The sequence below is a fragment of the Argopecten irradians genome, chromosome 5, assembly GCF_041381155.1.
Source record: "Argopecten irradians isolate NY chromosome 5, Ai_NY, whole genome shotgun sequence".
Taxonomy (NCBI): Eukaryota; Metazoa; Mollusca; class Bivalvia; order Pectinida; family Pectinidae; genus Argopecten; species Argopecten irradians.
The window spans coordinates 42,029,069-42,049,998 of NC_091138.1; the positions used below are offsets into that span (position 1 = coordinate 42,029,069).

The following is a 20,930-nucleotide window of genomic DNA, read 5'->3' on the forward strand; positions in this document are numbered from 1 at the left end:
TAAGGGGAACAGAACTTGTATAAATTTTGGCTCTGGTCCCTCGGGGGCAGGACGGGCGGGGCACAATAGGGGAAATAGAGGTAAATCCTTTAAATTGCTACCAGTCATAGAGTTCTGAATGGAAATGTTACCAAATTTAGCCACAAACATCCTTGGGGGAAGGGGAAACAGAACTTGTATAAATTTTGGCTCTGGTCCCTCGGGGGCAGGAGGGGTGGGGCCCAATAGGGGAAATAGAGGTTAATCCTTTAAATTGCTACTAGTCATAGAGTTCTACATGAATTGTAACCAAATATGGCCAAAAACATCCTTGGGAGAAGGGGAACAGAACTTGTATAAATTTTGGCTCTGACCCCTCAGGGGCAGGAGGGGCGGGGCCCAATAGGGGAAATAGCGGTAAATCCTTTAAATCGCTACTTGTCCTAGAGTTCTGCATGAATTGTAACCAAAATTAGCCGCAAACATCCTTGGGGGAAGGGGAACAGAACTTGTATAAATTTTGGCTCTGACTCCCTGGGGGCGGGGAGGGGCAGGGCCCTATAGGGGATTTAGAGGTTAATATTAAAATTCCTTCAGAAAAGAAACAATGAACCTGTATTCAGATCATTACTTGGCATTACAAACCAGTGTGAGCGATACAGGCCCTCTGGGCCTCTGGTTATAATTTAAAAGTCATGATTAAATGATCATACATCTAGGATTAGTATTACATGAATATTATTATGTTATCATACCATTTAGTGAGGTGCTATAAACATGGTATAACAAGAGAGAGAGACGTGTGTTGATTTTCAATTCTGAAAAATACAGCCCCCCCCTATCCCTACCTAACACACACTATTCATGATAGGGTGCACATTTATGTATATTGTATGTACATATACATGTGTGCCAGTATATATATGTACATGATGCAAGTGTACACATGGACTTGCTCATTCCCTAATACCATTTTATCAAAAATAAACTGTTTCCTTAGATAATATCTCTTAATCATTTAGCATTGCTATGCTGCTGAGTAATTTTGAAAATTAACAAAACAGCAAATTACCTCCCCTTTACCAAATCCAACTGAAAACTTTTCAATGACATGTAGTTCAATAATTAATGGTATGAAGCTATAGTACAGCTAAATAAAGAATAACAAAGCAGTGAATTTGTCCATGCCCCTTTCAAAGCCAGTTTTTCAACATTTTAAATAGCAAATCATGATCAATTTTTAGCTCACCTGGCCCAGAAGGGCCGAATGAGTTTATGTCATGGCTGGCGCGGTGTGTCCGTCGTCCGTCCGTCCGTCAACATTTCCTTTAAATCGCTACTAGTCATAGAGTTCAGCATGGATTGTAACCAAATTTGGCCACAAACATCCTTGGGGGAGGGGAAACAGAACTTGTATAAACTTTGGCTGTGACAGACCCGGGGGCAGGAGCGGCGGCGGCCCCATAGGGAAAATATAGGTTTAAATCCTTTAAATCGCTACTTGTCCTAGAGTTCTGCATGGATTGTAACCAAACTTGGCCACAAACATCCTTGCTGGAAGGGGAACAGAACTTGTATAAATTTCGGCTCTGATCCCCCAGGGGCAGGAGGGGTGGGGGCCCCATAGGGGAAATAGAGGTAAATCCTTTAAATCGCTACTAGTCATAGAGTTTTCTGAATGAATGTAACCAAATTTGGCCACAAACATCCTTTTTGGAAGGGGAACAGATCTTGTGTAATTTTGGCTCTGGCCCCCCGGGGGCAGGAGCGGCAGGGCCCCAAGAGGGGAAATAGAGGTAAATCCTATAAATCGCTACTTGTCCTAGAGTTCTGCATGGATTGTAACCAAACTTGGCCACAAACATCCTTGGGGGGGAGGGGAAACTTGTATAAATATTGGCTCAGAAATCCCCGGGGGGCAGGAGCGGCGGGGCCCAATAGGGGAAATAGAGGTAATTAAATCCTTTAAATCGCTACTTGTCCTAGAGTTCTACATGGATTGTAACCAAAATATAGCCACAAACGTCCTTTCAGGAAGGGGAACAGAACTTGTATAAAATTTTGGCTCTGATCCCCCAGGGGCAGGAGGGGCGGGGGCCCCATAGGGGAAATAGAGGTAAATCCTTTAAATCGCTACTAGTCATAGAGTTCTGCATGGAATGTAAACAAATTTGGCCACAAACATCCTTTTTGGAAGGGTAACAGATCTTGTGTAAATTTTGGCTCTGGCCCCCTGGGGGCAGGACGGGTGGGGGCCCAATAGGGGAAATAGAGGTAAATCCTAAAAATCGCTACTTGTCGTTTTTATTGAGTTTTGCTTGGATTGTGACCAAATTTGGCCATAAACATCCTTTTTGGAAGGGTAACAGAACTTGTATAAATTTTGGCTCTGGCCCCGGGGGCAGGATGAGTGGGGGCCCAATAGGGGATTCAGAGGTTAATATTAAAAATTCCTTCAGAAAAGAAACAATGAACCTGTATTCAGAGCATTACTTGGCATTACAAAACAGGTGAGCGATACAGGCCCTCTGGGCCCCTCTTGTTGAAAATAAGGTTTTAATTGACTTACATGTATATTTGAACCCATGCAGTGTCATTTAGGAATGTGTCAGACAAAATAATGGAGAAAGCCCTAAATGAAAATGGTGTAAAAAAAACATATCTATGTAATAAACACTCTCAAAGAAAATAAAATTTCCTTCAGTAGTTAATTGTGTTTATTGATTCATAAACAAATTTGTGTTTTAGTGTTGTTGGTTTTTTTCATGTGTGTTTGAGGGGAGAGTGGGTCTGTGTCTGTATACATCACTTTTAGCTCGAAAAACTTTTGTTTAACTTAGTAACTGTTTGCCATGTTATTAAAATTCCCAAACATATAAACATGTGTACAATGAAATGTACCGAATTACATGTATATATATATATATATGTAGATGTAAAATATAGATTTACAATAATATCTCTTTTTGAGGTTTTAATCAAAGTTTACAAAATGTCAAAGTACTGTAAATGAACTTTTTTCTCCCCAGTACTGTACATGTATGTGTTTCCATTTTTAAAAATCACGACGCATACCGGTACATTTTGTATGTGCCAGGTTTAGATCACAGAGAAAAGCCGGAGTACCAGGAGAATAAAACCATCCAAAAAAAAGTTAGTACCTAGTAACTGCCCCCCACATGGGATTCAAACTCACTATCCGACCCAGAGATATATACATGTATTTTTTTTCACATTTAATTTCTTAATACATCATTACATTATAATCCCTTGTACACATCTGTAGACAGTGGGTTTTGTGTCGCAAACAGGAAATTAAATGAGTATGCGCCGAAGGCGAGTATTTTCTGAATATTTTGAAGATTCGGGGTTTCCCCTGGGAAAAACATATATAGAATGGCCGAGATGAGTTTTACAATGTATTTTTAAATGATTTTGTGAGCGCTGATCGCACAATATTTTGGTGTTTGGGGGTCTCCCTGGAAAAAAATATTACGATTTAGAATGGCTCAGATTAGTTATATGATATATTTTTGATAATTTTAAAGCGTTCTAACATGGTAATTTTTCTATTTAAAGTTACCTGCATCTAGAAATGATTACATGCTTGAACATTTTAGGAAATGCAAAGCATAGCGGAAAAATTTTCTAAAATGTAAAATGAAGAACGAAAAAATGTTCAGGACGGCCCCTTTTTTTACATTCAAATGTGCATTTTTAGAAAATGTTTATATGTAAGAATGGCGAAATCAGGCATGGATTCAACATGTCAATCGAGATAATCATAAAAAACCTCACACAGACATCATTAATATCTGCGACTTTATTAATTACAAAAACATATAACATGGCTGAACACTCGTCGACGATCAGTGTGATATAAAATTTACATGAATGAATGCAAATTTTCATAACGCTGGTCAAGCTGATGATTTCCTGCCGGCATCTTAATTACTGCGCAGTAGTTGCATGACTATAATATAATAGTTACACAACACAGCAAAATTGTGAAAATTAATCTTCATTGTTAACATTATTGACCCCCCCCCTCCCCCCACCAGTCTGTACAAATAACTTTAGCAATTATTATGTGTCATGTTAAAACTGCACAGTGCATACAAATGCTTCTGATAATATTTGATGTTGATCATATATCCATTGTCAAACGTAACTGGTACATTTTTTCCAGATTTGTCTGGCTTGTTTTCTTTAGTTGTAAAAATATCGGTTTACTGTTTAGGTGCTATCCCTTTGCCACTGTCACATTGTGTCACTTTCCTTCTGATCTAATCATGGTTTAGGCCTAAACATCAATTATTAACTTCATGCTTGGTGCTATTTTCAGACAGCAGACGTTACATATAATGTAAATTGCTAAAGACCAAACAGGTGTCATCGTATCATGATGGCATCCATGTGAGGAGGTTTCGGCACCGAGTAGTTTCGGTACTTCAAAATAAAGTCGGTACCTTCTGAAAGTCGTTTCGGGCATTTGCACTTTAGGGTACCGAAACGACTTCAGCAAGTACCGAAACGACTTCGTAACGAAATGATTTTTAGTTAGTTCTACAGAAAATTTCAATAAATATCAATCATTTTTAAATGGTAACATTTGCCTGTCCAATCGTTCAGAATAGCTCCGAAGGAAGGCGTCTGGGACCCCAATAATATATCTTGTTCTGTTGTGGAAATTTAACCGAGAACCTGCGAAAATACCACCATTATGCAAGGCTGTATTGTGGTCGTTGTATGTAACATTTCCAAAAATCAGAAATTACCGTTTTGTTCAGAATTTACAAGGACTCTTTATATGTAGAGTCTCAGATTGTTAAAGGGGACAATTCACTCAGGATAATTCTTTTACATAACTCAAGAAGCAAAATATGGCATAAATGTATTGTTCTACATTTCTTATGAAGCATATAACATAAAAAATATTGAAAAATTCCAAGTCACTGTTTAGTAAATTTTATTTGATACTGTTGTAATTACAAATCGTTTGATCAATACGATTAAGCAGGTACAATATGTACGCTGTAACCATATCCAAGCCAACAGTCACGCACATTAAACAAATGAACTACATAACCACACTGTGGAGGTGATAAAATGATTTTTTAGTCAAGACAGTTCACCTTAATAATAGGTAAACACACTACTGTCAGGACAAATTTGAGCCAGTTTTAAAACAAAAGTTTAGCATTACTCAACGAGCAAGGGACAGGGTTCGGCATACAAGAGGTTCGACCAAAATGTGTAATGAGCGGCCAGCGAGCGAGTTTGAACATTTCATACGCATTTTCACCACCATGGGCTTTTCTGGCATATCACAGTTAAAACCGACTGAACTGATCTTAATTTCCATTGAGAACTGGGTATTTTCCGTTATATGTACAAATTTTAATGTTCTCTTAGACTGAATTGTCCCTTTAAGTTTTCATTTAAATATTATCACTCAGGACGAAAATTATTAAACAGAAAACCACGTGGTCAAAATGGCCGATTTTTTGCCTGTTTGACCTAAAAAAATATCACCTTTAATGATATTTTTGTAGCTGACATGATTAATTCAATCGATAGATCACGCTGTGATTAACCTTAACATTCAAATAATTTCAGCCAAAATGTTATCGGTTAGTTTCTATTACCCTTAATCGCCCAAATCTGCGGAAAATAAAGCGATGGTTGATAGGTTTATTTAGCCGTCGTTGTTAAACATTTCGTTCTAGATACGAAAACTCTGTTGTAAACAGAGTTGTCCGGTGTCTATCTCTTCATTTCTTATTTATATTCCATTTCAGTAGTTTCTATTTCATATCTTAAATATTTTGTTTTCAAAAGGCAATGTCTTATGGGTAGATTGCATTAACGTTGGTAATAGATACGACCTCATTTTCATCTGAAAATAAATAATCGATATAATGTGTAACAATGAATAATGTCTTTCATAAATGCAAGTAGCCGTCTTTTTTTTACGTTTAAAACAACACGGAAAAACGATATTGAATAAAGACTGTGATTTACTTTCATCTCATCAACGACCGTTCAGTAGATTTGTTTATTTTCTTTCTATCTATTTCTTTTGTGTTGTTTATTTCTGTATTGAATATTTTTTATCATTTCGAATCTATGGTGTTTGTGTCTTATAAATATTTGTAACTATAGCTTTGAACTAGCGAAGTCAAACTACCAATTTTATTTTCTAATTTGAATGCGCTCTCACGCCACAAATAAACCGAGATCAAGTAAATACTGTTATAATTTATTTAAATCAGTTGACCTGATATGGGGATACCTTGTTTTAATGTAGTTTTATATTTCATTGAACCGCTCATAAAGGATGCACCAAATAAGCATGACTTTGCATTCTATCATGCTAATATTGTTTTTTATTTTGCTAGTTGCTTGTATTATTGTTAAAGATGCTCCACCGCCGACAGAGCATAAATGATATTCATCACTTGAACAATAATTGGTGTTTAATCGTGTATAATATGTCTAGTTAACACAAAAAATAATATGAAATAATTCATTTTGCCTTTCGTGCATACGCAATCAGTATTTCATTTCATATACGATATAGTGCCACGGAATGTTTTCGGGATGCAATTAATTATTTTTCATATTTTTAACTTGAAGTAAAATTAGAAGCTCAAATTTTTCATAGGTGGTAATAGTGTAAAGTAAATAACTTTGTAACTGAAGAAAAATACTGTATCATTTGCTTCTGTTTTTGATAGTGAAATAATACCATTTGTCAGCGGTGGAGCATCTTTAATTATATTCCTTGATACTGTTACCATCGCAAATCACGCGAGGGGGATATTTGATTATAACATACACATTTATCTTGTATGATTTTTTCCTCTTAATCATTATATTGATATTGATATTTACCTGAGGAACGATGTTAATCTCAGTAGTCAAACGTAGGAATATTTTATATGTGAATGTTGTCATGGTGAAACGACGACATTTTTGGACTGAGATATATATTTCATTTTGATGCAAAAAAATAGGTGATCTATATGAAATGTACAATATGTTTTTATGTAACTGACACAACGTGTTACCACGATTCAATAGAGATTTGTATGATAAAAAGAGAAGACTAAACTTAGTATCTAGAAGCTCCTGGTTTTGTAGTCGATATTCTAAACGATATCGAAATGACCAGTCGCTTTTTAAGTGGTCCGGGTTCGTCATCGGATATTCGTTTAAGATTTTGACTTGAAAAATGAATTGGACCAATCTTATCACCCATGGAGCCTATTCTTTATTGTCTTTGCACAACTTATTATATTTAACCTATAATCTTGTTCAAACATTGGTCTTTTATCGACATGTATTAAAATATAACAACTAGCCTATCAAACTCAACTTTCTTTCATTGTAATAGATTTATAATATATTATTTAATACCAACTACTTCAGTGATGTTATATAGCCAGTTTATATGAATGCCGTTGTTTCAAATATTTCTTCTTGAAACTACTGAATGTGGATTCATCGACATTAACTAATTTTGCAACAAATGAATTTAAAATTCTCGTCACCTTTTCTTAATGATACTACCGTTCTCTCGTTTTCATTGTTTATTTACATGTATTTATTTATTTATTTTGCGTAAGACCAACGTTAAATGTCATGACGGGCTACCCATCAGCGTCGAACATGAAAAAAGTACTATAGCATGTCATAAATAGCAAGGACAAGGTTTGATATCGAATAGCACGATAACACATTGTCCGTCTATCATTCAGGTAAATACGCGTAAACAAAATCAGATAATATATGACAGCTTTTGTTTACCTCTGGTTCAATGTCGGTGTATTCTGGGCCCTACGTTCAGAGTAAGCATTCCCTGTTCTGAAACATATGTAACTTATACAACTTATACTGAGGTCCTATAAACATCGTTTACTCTCTCTCTCTCTCTCTATCTCTCTCTCTCTCTTAGAATGATCACAGACAAACTATTTATCGGTGATAATAGCATGGATCATTCACTCATTCACCCGAAATTACCAAACAACAGCTTAAACAAAGCCCTGATGATATTATGCATTTATGGCCCCAGTGACGGTGTGATATGAAAGTTTATTTACCCGAAGATACAATATTTCCCGGGGCTTGCCCGAGGGAAATATTACATCTGAGAGTAAATAAACCTTCAAAGCAATGATGCCTTGAATGAAAGTAGATTTGTTTTTGTATAATCGATGGTATATACTATCTTTACACAGCTAGCAGATTGATGCAACGATGTGATAAATTAGAGGGGCGTTTTAAGTATCAATAATGGAAATATAAAATACTGACTACTTTATTCGTATATACATTACCTTTATTTTCGTCGAGATAGAAAATCAATTTTATGGTATAACTGACACTTTTCATGAAATGGGACGGCTTTTGTTTTTTTATTTAAATTATATATTTACCACTGAAACGAGATTAAAATATGTTCTCTTGTTTTAATAGAAAGTGTTTTAAAACATTTAAGTATTTAAGCTTGTAATAGCGTACTCTATCAGAGCTGATTGATTAAGGATTAAGTTTTACTGGGTATAAATAGTTAAAGTCAAGTAAGGACGTTCTCCCATGCGTGTAATGTGTTGCGAGCGTGAATGTCTGAATGTTTTGGGAGGCTGCGGTATGAGTGGAGCTCTCGCTGTTTTATAGTATTATCCGACTGAAAAATGCAGCCAAAAAGTGTAGCGTTTTGTCAAATAATATTTCATATTTGAATAGTACATGCATTTAAAAATTAAAATGCTACTCATATTTGATTGAGTTTTCGCAATACAAAGAAACGCATGTCGAATAACCGCCGTCGGTGACATGACAGATAGAAAAAAATAAGGGAAAAAATCTAAAGGACAAATAAAAGGACTGGGGTTGAAGTGCCTAACGATATAACGGGATCATAGATATGTCTGTGTGGACTCTAGATAATATCTACTGAAATAAAGAAATTTACAGCACCTGTTATTTACCTTAGAATCACGTACCTTCACAACAGGAAATGTCACATAAACACTGTGTTTGCGTTTGGGAGGACTTGACACCGGACCTGCCACATTAATATGATAGGCAGAGAGGGCGGTTAGAGGACAAAACGCTGAGCTTAAGGGTAAAATACCCCATAAAGAACTGTTGAGTGCTGCACAGGATTAAACAAACATGGCCGATACAGGAAAACATAAGTGATTTCATAACTTGGAAAAAAGATCGTTTGGTTGCAATGTTGGTTGGATAGTTGACTGGTTGGTTAGATTTAACGTCCTATTAACATCTAGGGTTATTTAGGACGGCCTCACTGGTATGAAGGGTGTTTGTGTGTGACTGTCTGTATTTTAGGGAGCCTGCGGTATATTCGTGCTATGTCATCTTGTAATAGTGAAGCTATTGCCCAATTTTATACTGCTGTCTCACTAAAGCATCCCGCCAAAAACATTATCTATGTGAGATACCAACGTGGAACGGAAGTAAGGCCATGGGTGTGTTTTATTCTGTTTTGCGTCATTTTGATTTTCATAAACCTACCAGCCACCAAGGCGAAAAAACACTCACACACACAAATAAACACATTGTTTTGCTAAGGAATTTAAGCTTTTTGGAGGTTCAAATTGATACTGGTTTTGTGCATTCTTCTACAAAAAGTTATTTCATTTCCACTAATCAAATTTAGAACAGATATTTCTTTTTATTGATTTAATATCTATGGAAATTGTAGGAAACATTACTTGCCCTGTTATAGACCTTTTTTATTGCACAGTTCGGAAAAAAATATTTATGTTTATTTTTTCACTCAAAAAACCTAAACCTACCAACACGCTAAATTCTCTTAAATCTCTTAAATTATATACCGTTGAATCTTTGCAGTATAATGCAAGGGATATATTATGTAACTGTAGAAATTTCAAATATGTTTTTGAAAATATATATACACCCACCGTACAGATTCAAAAATACATCCATACTCCTGTATTGTATGACGTAATTCTGTGCATTTCTAATGAAAATCAATAAAAATTGAATAAAAATCACAGCAGAAATAAAAGTTATTATGTCTTTATACAAGCTGATACAAAATCGATTTGGTAAAACAGTATAAAAGCGATTGTTGAAATAATAAAATTATAATTGCTTTGTTGTAGATGTCCAGCAGCATGCAACTGAACTCGCGTCGATGACACCAGAGACAACAAAATGGTCAGAAGACGAATATTAAAGATAGTAAGTTTAGCTATCGCCTGTACACTATTGATATCTTATTGGATTCAGCTTGGTTCTTCCATGGATTTCCAAACAGAATATCTACTCCCTAACCTGTCAGCAGCGAAGGAGTTCGCCACACCGCAATTAAGCCAACAGAGTTTTCAAGGCCAGGTGAGAAAGGTCTTCAATGTGGATTGTGCTAAAGTGATTGAGGGCGACCAATCAGAAATCAACAAAGCGAAAAAAGTAAATTTGATAGATGTAAGCAATATCACTTTGTCTGATAGTAGGTATATAGAAATCACCAAAGATTGTGCCACATTCAAACATGACAGAGGGTACATGGGTATGGAAACCGTTTCATACGAAGAAAGGAACTTTCCTATTGCTTTCAGTATTCTTATGTATAAAGATGTCGGCCAGATGGAGCGGCTATTAAGGGCAATCTATAGGCCGAATAATATATATTGCATTCATGTAGATTTAAGCGCAAAGCATGTGGTTCATGAAGCCATCCGGTCAATAGTTAAATGTTTCGACAACGTCTTTATAAGTTCGAAGCTTGAGGATGTGTTGTACGCGGGGATGTCTAGACTAAAAGCCGATCTAAATTGCATGGGTGATTTATTATCATCAAAAGTGAAATGGAAATACTTCATAAATTTACCAAGTCAACAATTTCCTTTAAAAACTAATAGAGAGATGGTGAAAATACTCAGTATATACAACGGTGCTAATGACATAGAAGGAATTACCCAACCGGGTCGCATGATGCGGGGACGTTATCTAACAAAATATGTACAAATCAACCGAACTCTGCACAACACAGGGAAAAAGAAAGAGGACCCGCCACACAACATAACAGTTGTAAAAGGGAGTGCGTACGGAATATTCAGTAGAAAGTTTGTGGATTTCATTTTACACAATCAGACTTCAAAAGACGTGTTGAATTGGTTAGAAGAGGTGAAGAGTCCGGATGAGTACTATTGGGCAACGCTCAACCACGATAAAAATGTCGCTGCTCCCGGCGGCTACTCAGGTATGTATAATTACATATTGATTAAACTAATAGCACTACGGCCATTTGAACATCGCATGTCTGATAACAATAGACGAAGATTAAATTTTCAAATATTATTCGTTAGGTCCAAGGTAACAAAGTATTATATGACGTGTTATAAGGGTTACTGGAAATAAATGTATTGACGAAAATAAGGATGAATTGCTAGGTTCCCTTTTAGGTATTGACAAACACTTACTAGTGACAAGAGGAGTGTCACTGTCTAAATAAAATAATCAGACGATGACTGGTTTGGGATGGTAGATTTTGCTGATTGACCTTATAACATCCAAGGTCATTTAAGGACGACTTTCCCAATAGGTTGTGTGTTCCGAGTTGTTATCTGTGTAAGAGTAATAGAATCTTACATGGGTCTGTCAGGTGGACAGGGATATCTCAACCCGAGCGAAAGATTTTGGCTGGTCAACCGGAGGCTTGACGGCCAACAATCTTTTACGATGGTTGAGATTTCCCTGTCAACCTGACAGACCCATGCAAGATTCTTTTTCTCCCATACTTAAACGAAACATGATAAAAATAAAATTATATAGAAACATTTCAAAAACGCCGCCATCATAGGAATATTGCCATGCGTCAAAATTAATGACGTCGTTGACAATAGACACCGCATGTAATGATGACGTCACGTCATTGTCTAGCGCGTGTGAGCTGTCTTTTCCCTACCCCGGTAAAAGGCAGAGTTATCTTTTCCCTAGCAACCGCGGGAAAACCCTGGAGAATGTGTTCTGTGAGTTTCGTATATTTGTGTCCAATTGCGATAACGAAGCCATTACCTGCCCGACAGAGTCGAAACATTACCAAAGAACTAGGTTTAGGAGGAAGCAAAATATTAAAGGAAAAATATCAAAATGGCGGATAATGTACAACCATTACGCATCATAGACGTAGCAATGCAAGTATTTTTGTTTACTTTATGTTAAAAGTAAAATTTGTGTTTGTAATTATGATTTATCTTTGTTTGAAATGTTTTATCGCTTACATAAATCCATAACACATGGATATGTATTCTTGTACATTTCATTATATAAAGAGAGGTACCGAGCTGTTAGTCGTCAAGCCTGTTGTCAAGTTCAATTTGACACATGATTCAATCGGGAGAGACCACAATCAGATGAAATTAGTTGTTTATAGGGCATTAAGTAAAACATAATCAAACCAACCCTACTATTCTTTATGGGCGTTTACTTGTTCAGTATATGTGTTAATTACGTGAAAGTGTATTGAGTATAGCCCTGAATTTTAATTATTCATATTCCATATAACTCATTTACGGTATAGTTGCTGACATTATGTAACCTTCGTGAATTTTGATGGATGAAAAGATAGGTTTTCGACAGTTTTCAGCGATTAAATATTTTAAATATTTATCGGACCAAAGCTTGTTATATGCTTTATAGCTATTTCATCATCATTGTTATTACTATACGTTGTATATATAAGATGTCGACCCGTATTTTACTGTCTAAGCATGATGATTTGATGTGAATTAATCAGTAATTCATACAATTCTTTATTGTTATTTATGTATCTTTACAGGAAATGCTTATCATTTTCAGAAGAACCGCTACCATTTTAATGTATCATGGTTTGCACATTAAATACGGATAGTGAAATATTACATACATGTTGATTATCTATAATCGCTTTCTCGGAAGTCAGAAACGAATCTTTAATAGTAGTATATATAGATCCTTTACTTTTATTAGTCGTGGGTTAAAGCCCCGCTACATTATCAAAACAAAGATTATTACCAACAAATTTAACTTAAGAATATCTATACTCATAGCCTAAGAGGAAACAACCAAATACCAAATATATGGCTAATGCAAGTTTCCTTGCGTAGACTATGACGATTCATTTAGCTTAGTTTTGAGTGGAAGATACAAAAATGGTAATACATATTAAAACGAAAGCCCATAGCAAACATATCGTTAATTGTATATACCAATTGTACAATCCATATAAATATATATTTACACTTGCTAGGCTTGGTCACTATACGCTAATACTAGCCGATTTTGTTTACCATAACTGCATGGTAACATTGAACTTTGAACTTGCGTAAGGAAATGTTCTGTGCAACGTAAAAGGACTACTTTTTTTAAAAAGAAACACATGGCTTTGTTTACATTTTGACGCAACATTACGTGTATATTGTTGTTTTTCATAGAATTTTGGAAAAATGTAAACAATATATACATGTTTTATATTTATATATGATTCAAACAATTTTAAATTAACAATTGTATAAAGAAACGGAAAAATATCCCGACCGGGGCGACGTGCTTTCATTTTTGTTAAAAATGATGGGTGTCAAATGTAAACATTACCTCTGTGCCTATGTTCGTCCTACGATCGAGCCTTTGGGGTGGACGGGTGTGAGACCCTCTGATAGAGGTCAGTTATAAACATATCCTCTTGTCTTTGTTCTTTGAGTATTTAATCATGTGTATTATAAAACATGCACCGCTAATAATCCACGTGTTTACAGTTCCGCGTCACCACAAATACATTGTATCCATCGAACACAAGTTAATTTGTTTCATCTATCGATGGCGATATGGATCTAAGCGTAGATTATATAATCACATGGCTCCCAAGGATGTAATATCGTCAAGTCAGACGACATCTCAAACACATTGAGCTACTTGAAAATCGGTATTTTGACAACTTGGGCAAACTAAAGTGTGTAAGCGTGCGTCAGCTTCGCCTCGCTGCACAATAACGGTCACCGAGTTCACACATGAGGCCGAGTACAAATTCTTTATGTTATTACGCTATATATTAACTTTTAGCAAAATTGAATATATATTTAAAGTTCTGATCTGATTAAATAAAATTATCTCTGAAATTTACTTTGTTTGTCATGTTTATTTTACACTAAAATATTGAACTTTTTTGTCGTCGCGGATGAATAATTCTACCTTACGTGAAGCGTCATCATTCGCTGTTCAATTGAGTAAGCTCCTCCCACTTTTGACCGACTTTTATTGAATAATTACGTCACTTTCAAATGACGATTTTATTGCATAAAATATAAATAAAAAGTCGTGTGAGTGTAAATATAGGGATTGGATCTCGTTTTTATGTTAACCATGCTTGTAACGCGCCCCATAGAATATATTCTTAGAGGAATTGCTCCATACAAGCATGGTTAACATAAAAACGAAATCCAATCCCTATATATAGGACAAATGTATTCTGTTAATGAATAAACCAGTGTAGCTTTAAAAAAGAACATTATGAAAAAATATATATATACAAATTTCTTTCAGGTGTCCCGGACGAGAAACCATGGTTGGCAACCTATGCGATCTGGGGTGGAGTCAGTCCCTGTCACGGTCGGTTCGTCAGAGGAGTGTGTGTTTTTGGAGCTGGAGACCTTCAGGAACTTGCATCACGAAAGGAAATGTTCGCCAATAAATTCTACTATGACTACCAGCCAATGGCTCTTGCCTGTGCCGAGGAGTGGCACTTTAACAAGACGTTTTCGTCTTTACCCTTCGAGACCTACTACTATAAAAACTTACCATTTGTTTTACCCCATAAAAAGCCATAATATCAAAATGGTAATGTGTTCATTTATTTGTAAAATTGTTTTTTCGTGACAATTCTCTCCCTATGCTGTAAACTTTGGTATTTTTGCGTGTAGATATTTTCGCAAAGTGATATTTTTTGCGGTGTAATCATTTTCGCGTCGTGGTCAAATTAAACAGTAAACGTGGATATTTTTGCGAGTGTTTAATTTCACGATTTGCATGAATAAAATTTCACGTGGTGTTACTTTTTTGGCGAAAGATAAAAATATTACGCGCGGTAGGATTCTCTTGATCTTGTTTTCATCGGGTTATTAGCTAACTTTTCACCCCGTGTAAATTTCCACGTTAAAGGTATTTGCATGCATGTCACAATAAAAACCTGTTCGCGCGCCTGTTCGCGCGTTTACGCGGAGATTTAATAAAAGTAAAAAAAGCGAAAATTTTCACAGAGCAAAAAATGTTACTTCAACAGTATATCTTTAGTCGGGAATTTAAAGTATGTGTTTAATAGCTGGTGCTAGTAATCAAAATAGTTTTTAACATTTTTAATACAATGATGCCAATGGAATCGTAATATTTCGGTAGCCTAAATACTGTTAAATGTGTTTCTTACCTCTGTTATTGTCTTGAATGATTATAAATCATGTTTCACACATACATGTCACATGTCATCATATTACATGTTAAACATCAAATTTAGGTAACAAAATGCTTTCGCAAAAACACTTCTAAGAAACACATTACGGAATTAAGACTGCTTGGATGTACATGTATGTTTGGTAATCAAGTTACATTATCTGTAAACATCAATCAGTTTGTTTACATGGCCGGCGTCTATCACGGTGATTGGTTGTCTAGGAGGCTTTTTGTTTTGCCATCATTATCAAGATTCCATCTTTTTTTGACAGTTGTGATTAATGTCTCAAAACCGGTTTTGGAGAACTTTTAAATGCATTGTGCATTGAACCAAAATATGTGAATTAGCTGTTAAATGCTGCTTCAAACGTAAGTAGTTTTTCTCTCAATGTTACTTGTGGTACACATGATTTAAATAAAGTAGAAGTAGGTGGAAACTAGCCTCTGGTGTGAAAATATGTATTTAAAGATACTCCACCGCTGACAAATAGTATGTTTTCTAATGTACTTTTCTTGAGCAGAGGACAATGTACTTTTCTTCAGTTAAAAAAGTTTTTTTTTTAATTTTATACCATTAACACCATCGAAGAGTTTGAGCTTCTAATTTTACTTCAAGATCAAAATTTCGAAAATTATTAATTGCATCCCGAAAAAAAATATCCTTGCACTATGTCCTATATGGAATGAAGTACTGATTGAGCTCGCACCCAAAGCAAAATAAATAATATTATTTTTTGTGTTAATTAGACACGATTAAACACCAATTATTGTTAAAATGACGAGTATCGTTTATGCTCTATCGGCGGTGGATTATCTTTAAGGTGCATGTGCCTGCTATGTACTTACCTCATAGAAACGGTTTTTTTTTAAATTTCTCTTAAGAGCGAGATAATTGCTCCCCCAATTTTGATAAAATTGAACAGACGAAATATAACTCTGAAATCTTTCTAGGATAAAAATATTCTTCCTGTTTCATAAATAAATATGACGGTCATGCCATATTACCTGGGTACATCTTATAAGGTTGTCAAACCGGTCGGAATTCACGAACCGGTTATTGAGAAAATCTGACGTTGAAATACATAACCAGGGTTTGCGTTTAAACAGTCCCTACATGTATATCTTTTTAAGTATAGAAAATGGAAATTACCCCACTTTTTCTGAAAGGCCTTTCCAATTACCTAAGGGGACCCAATTTTATCCGAGAAGGACTCCATTTATGGAAGACAAGCTTAAACGCAATATTGATATTTTAAATGACTGATTGTGTCTACGATCCTCAAGCGTTGATGGTATTTTCGTTTAAGTGCCTAATTAGCTTTTTAGTACAAAGAAAACATAATGATGATATAATGTTCCTTTGTTGTGGAAAACTGATCCCATTGATGAACAGAAATAGAAAATTGAGTCGCATTAAACATTTATTTATTTCACTACCAAAGGAACATTTTTGTGTGACAGCAAATTTATTCCTATATTAATATATCTGAAGGCTAATGCTATTGTTCGTTAAAGCCCTACAGTTAAGAATTCAGCGAACTCTAGCCATACGACCACCTTGAAATAAAGATTATTTTGATAATGTTCATGGTTTTCACACGAGTAAAAGCATTTCTGTATAAAACACAATGTGATAAAGTCATCAAGCAGGATTTATTACAACATCAGTTAGTGTTCTATCACCTCGTGCCATTAAATAGACTGAACATCTGTCGAACTTGGGGTCTCCCGTTGAAGAATAATTACACAAACAGACAAACGTATATAAAAGTCCGATTATTCGGTTATGAATTTTTGTAACCGGTTAGCAGACTTCCGACCGAGTAAACGGTTAACCGTTGACAGCACTAACATTTACCTCGATGCTGTAACATGTCCAATAGTGTGTTATCGGATAATATCCCGGTATTAGTTTCTACTCTGTAAACCGGAAATTGTGTAAATGCGCACACGTTGTTTACGCATCACTTGAATAAAGTCAGCCATGTTGTAAACTTTAAACACTGTTGCCCAGCGATGATTTCTACTTGTAAGAAGAATAACAAGTTAATTCCATGCTTGAACTAAAGCATGAAACAGATGCCATGCGGAAAGGCTGTATTAATCCATTGAGTGAGATCATTTAAACATACTGTAGAATTTGGGACGATGTATAGACTAAGACCGCTTACACTTAAAAGAATAAAAAGAACATTTATGTAACGTTAAAGTAACGTTAAATTATCAGATATTATCTTTACAAACTGTATAACATGACATATTCGTGAAAACTCTCTTTCGAGGTTCGGAGCTTTGATATGTTTTCTTTGATTGACATACTCGTGGTTTACTGATAAAATAATTCTGACAAATTCATATGTAAAATCAATTTTTGTTTTTGTTTGTTTTTTGTTTGGGTTTTTTCCACAGCATCTACGACAACGAAAGATTCACAAAGAGCATCTCCTGTTATACAGTATGGTCGTTTTACCGATTTTTTTGTTTACTATAAGTGTTATGTTAAAAAAATAATCTAAAAATACCCTGAACACTATTATACATATGGAAATATGTAGGTATCAGTATTGATGACGTCAAACCCGACTTGGCTGTCACTAGAAATCTAACTGTTACAGTCGATTCCACATGTTACCACTACAATTGGCACTTCTATAACATGTATCAATTATTAAAGCAAACGCCGCCTTTTCTGCGTAGCCAGCAGTCATGCTTGACTAAGATTAATTCTATCTTCATCTGAATCAATGATCACTTTGTTAAAAGAACTGACGCTGAAATCACAAAAAATGATAGTCGTTAATATCACAATAGGGGTCAAAAACACTAATTACGTTTATCTACAGTAATTGATCCAAAACATTCCTTGACGAGATAGCAGGTGGTGGCTAGCCTTTCAATTAAATATTTTGAGTGACGATCAAACCAGTGTTACTATGGCAATTGTCGTAATGGAAGTTTAATAGATTTTTCGAACGATTTCATTAATTTCAGAGTACCATGTGGTACATTGTCTACGTTTGCAATAAACGAATATTGACTATTTGGCGTGATCACGTCATATCATTGACCGAAACTACTTAATTATTAGTACGCAATTACTAGACTCACTCCGTTTTCTTTATGACGTCACAGGTCAGGAGTCACTGAATGGGGCTGAATGGATTGGGGCGTCGAGAAAAGTCGCAATTTCTCTAATACCGTAATCGCTTATAGATTAATCCTGATGCTTTTTGCAAGCCTAAAAGAGCAAACCGCTCCGGATACTCTTTAGTTCAATCATTTAGTGAATGTTTGACTTTGAGTTTTGACACTAAATGCAGTCATTGTCACACGTGAAATAATCTGACTTTAACTGTTTATGTGTACATATTTAAAAATTATCTTTATTTTTATACAATTTACTGATCTCAAGATTGTTAGACTAATCACAGTTTAACAACAACTTTAAGTTCCCTATAGACTACTTTTTAGTAAAATAATTTTGACACTTGTTACAAATAAATATATTGCTATTATGTTTTCTCTTATTGGCTGGTTGGGATAATAAATATGATTGTTAACAAGACTTTGCATGTTATGACATGAAATAAAATGAATTGCTTAATTTATTTGTTTTTGAAATTAACATGTTGTGCGTCTCTAACTTTGGTAATCACACAATGCAATATCAAATACGCATTGATACAAGAGAGAGATAATATCAATGCGGTAGTTTTATTATTTTGGATAATACCAGATTTTACCAGAGATAGTAGGTAAGAAGAATAACTCGATAACCAGAGAGAGGTCTTAACCAGCGATAACTGTCAACCAGAGTTACATGATAACCAGAGTTAGGTGTAAACCAAAGTTACATGATAACCAGAATTAGGTGTTAACCAGAGTTATATTATAACTAGATATAATTGTTAACCAGAGTTACATGATAGCCAGATATAACAGTTAACCAGAGAGAGGTGCATGTGTTCAGTAATACTAAACCTTTCAATACACACATTATTTTGGGCAAATCCAAATATTTTACTCAAGTACCGCATTTTTTTTTATCAAAGAAGAAAAGGAATCATAAATCATTCTTGTACATCACCAGGTATAATATCTAGACACCGTATACTGTAAAGTTTTGTGTCGACTTCATTACGCGTTTCCACACATAACGACATTTTCACGACGATTGATACTCCACCGCTGACGAATGCTATTTCTTCTGTGTCAAAAACAGGAGCAGACGAACAAGCATTTTTCTTCAGTTACTTACATTACACGATTACCAACAATGAAAAGGTTGAACTTCTATTTTTACTTCAAGATAGATACAAAACATTAAAAATAGCGCATTGCGTCCCGAAAAAAAATCCTTGGATTATGTTCTATATGGAAAAAAGCATTATTGCGTTTGCACCAAACGCAAAATAATCAATATTACCACAGTATCTAAACTCCACTACGCTACGCTCCACTCTCGAAAACCCCAGTATCTTAACTCCACTACGCTCCACTCTCGAAAACCCCAGTATCTTAACTCCACTGCGCTCCACTCTCGAAAACCCCAGTATCTTAACTCCACTACGCTCCACTCTCGAAAACCCCAGTATCTTAACTCCACTACGCTCCACTCTCGGAAACCACAGTGTCTAATCTCCACTACACTCGTATCTAGTGTAGGCTTTTCTTTTTTCTGTGTTTGAACTATTTAAGCGGCGAATTATTTTCTTATGGCCCACGAAATTAATCCCACACTAAACTTTATTATTTTACAGTAGGTTGTTGTGATTGTGTTCAGATGATATTGTTAAATCGTATAAACAGTAATGATATCAAGAATAATGCATTGATAATAAATAATAATTTTTGAAGAAACCAAATGTATATTCGAGACTTTAAAGTCGCCCGTGGGGTATTGTAAAGATACAGCTGTGTGCTCAGGCATTTTATGACAATTAAAGGTATTTATTACCCGGTTTGTAGGCAGGAAAAGCAATATCGTTTTAACGAGTTTGTCAATAGACAAGCTGGTTTCTTTAATAACAGATGTCCATTTCTGATATTTCCGTGCTTTATTTTGCTTATGTTATGAAAACATGGTAAAATAAAGCCCTTGTCGTTAAAATCACTGGACCAAAAAATAAAACAAAAAACAAAAACAAAACAAAATCACATTTCGCCCAAAAAATGTTTAGATAGAAAATAACTGTAGGTGTATTGAGGTTGAAATTTTTGGTAAAACTAACTCACAGGGTTAAGTTTGAATAGGGGGCAATTCATGAATGGTCAGTTAATTAACATGAACTCTTACCTGTACACACCTGATACCTAAGCAGACCCATCATTAGTTTCAAATCAGGTGTATGCTATAGGTAAAGTATGTCATGGAACCTAAATATCACTTTTGATAATTAATATAATATAATTATTATATGTTATATAGTAAAGCAAATTCTGAATTATTTCCTTCAAATGGATCACATGTA

At 35.2% G+C, this 20,930-nt stretch overlaps 1 protein-coding gene across 1 annotated transcript in view; it reads left to right on the forward strand.

The window, feature by feature from the left end:
• Nucleotides 1-14,865, forward strand: part of LOC138323908 (beta-1,3-galactosyl-O-glycosyl-glycoprotein beta-1,6-N-acetylglucosaminyltransferase-like) — an 84,721-nt gene extending 69,856 nt beyond the window's left edge. The window contains exons 2-3 of the mRNA XM_069268837.1: nt 10,143-11,242; nt 14,560-14,865. Coding sequence (XP_069124938.1) covers nt 10,195-11,242; nt 14,560-14,843 — 1,332 coding nt within the window. The 5' untranslated portion in view covers nt 10,143-10,194 and the 3' untranslated portion in view covers nt 14,844-14,865. The remainder of the gene's footprint in view (nt 1-10,142; nt 11,243-14,559) is intronic.
• The last annotated feature ends 6,065 nt before the right edge of the window (nt 14,866-20,930 follow it).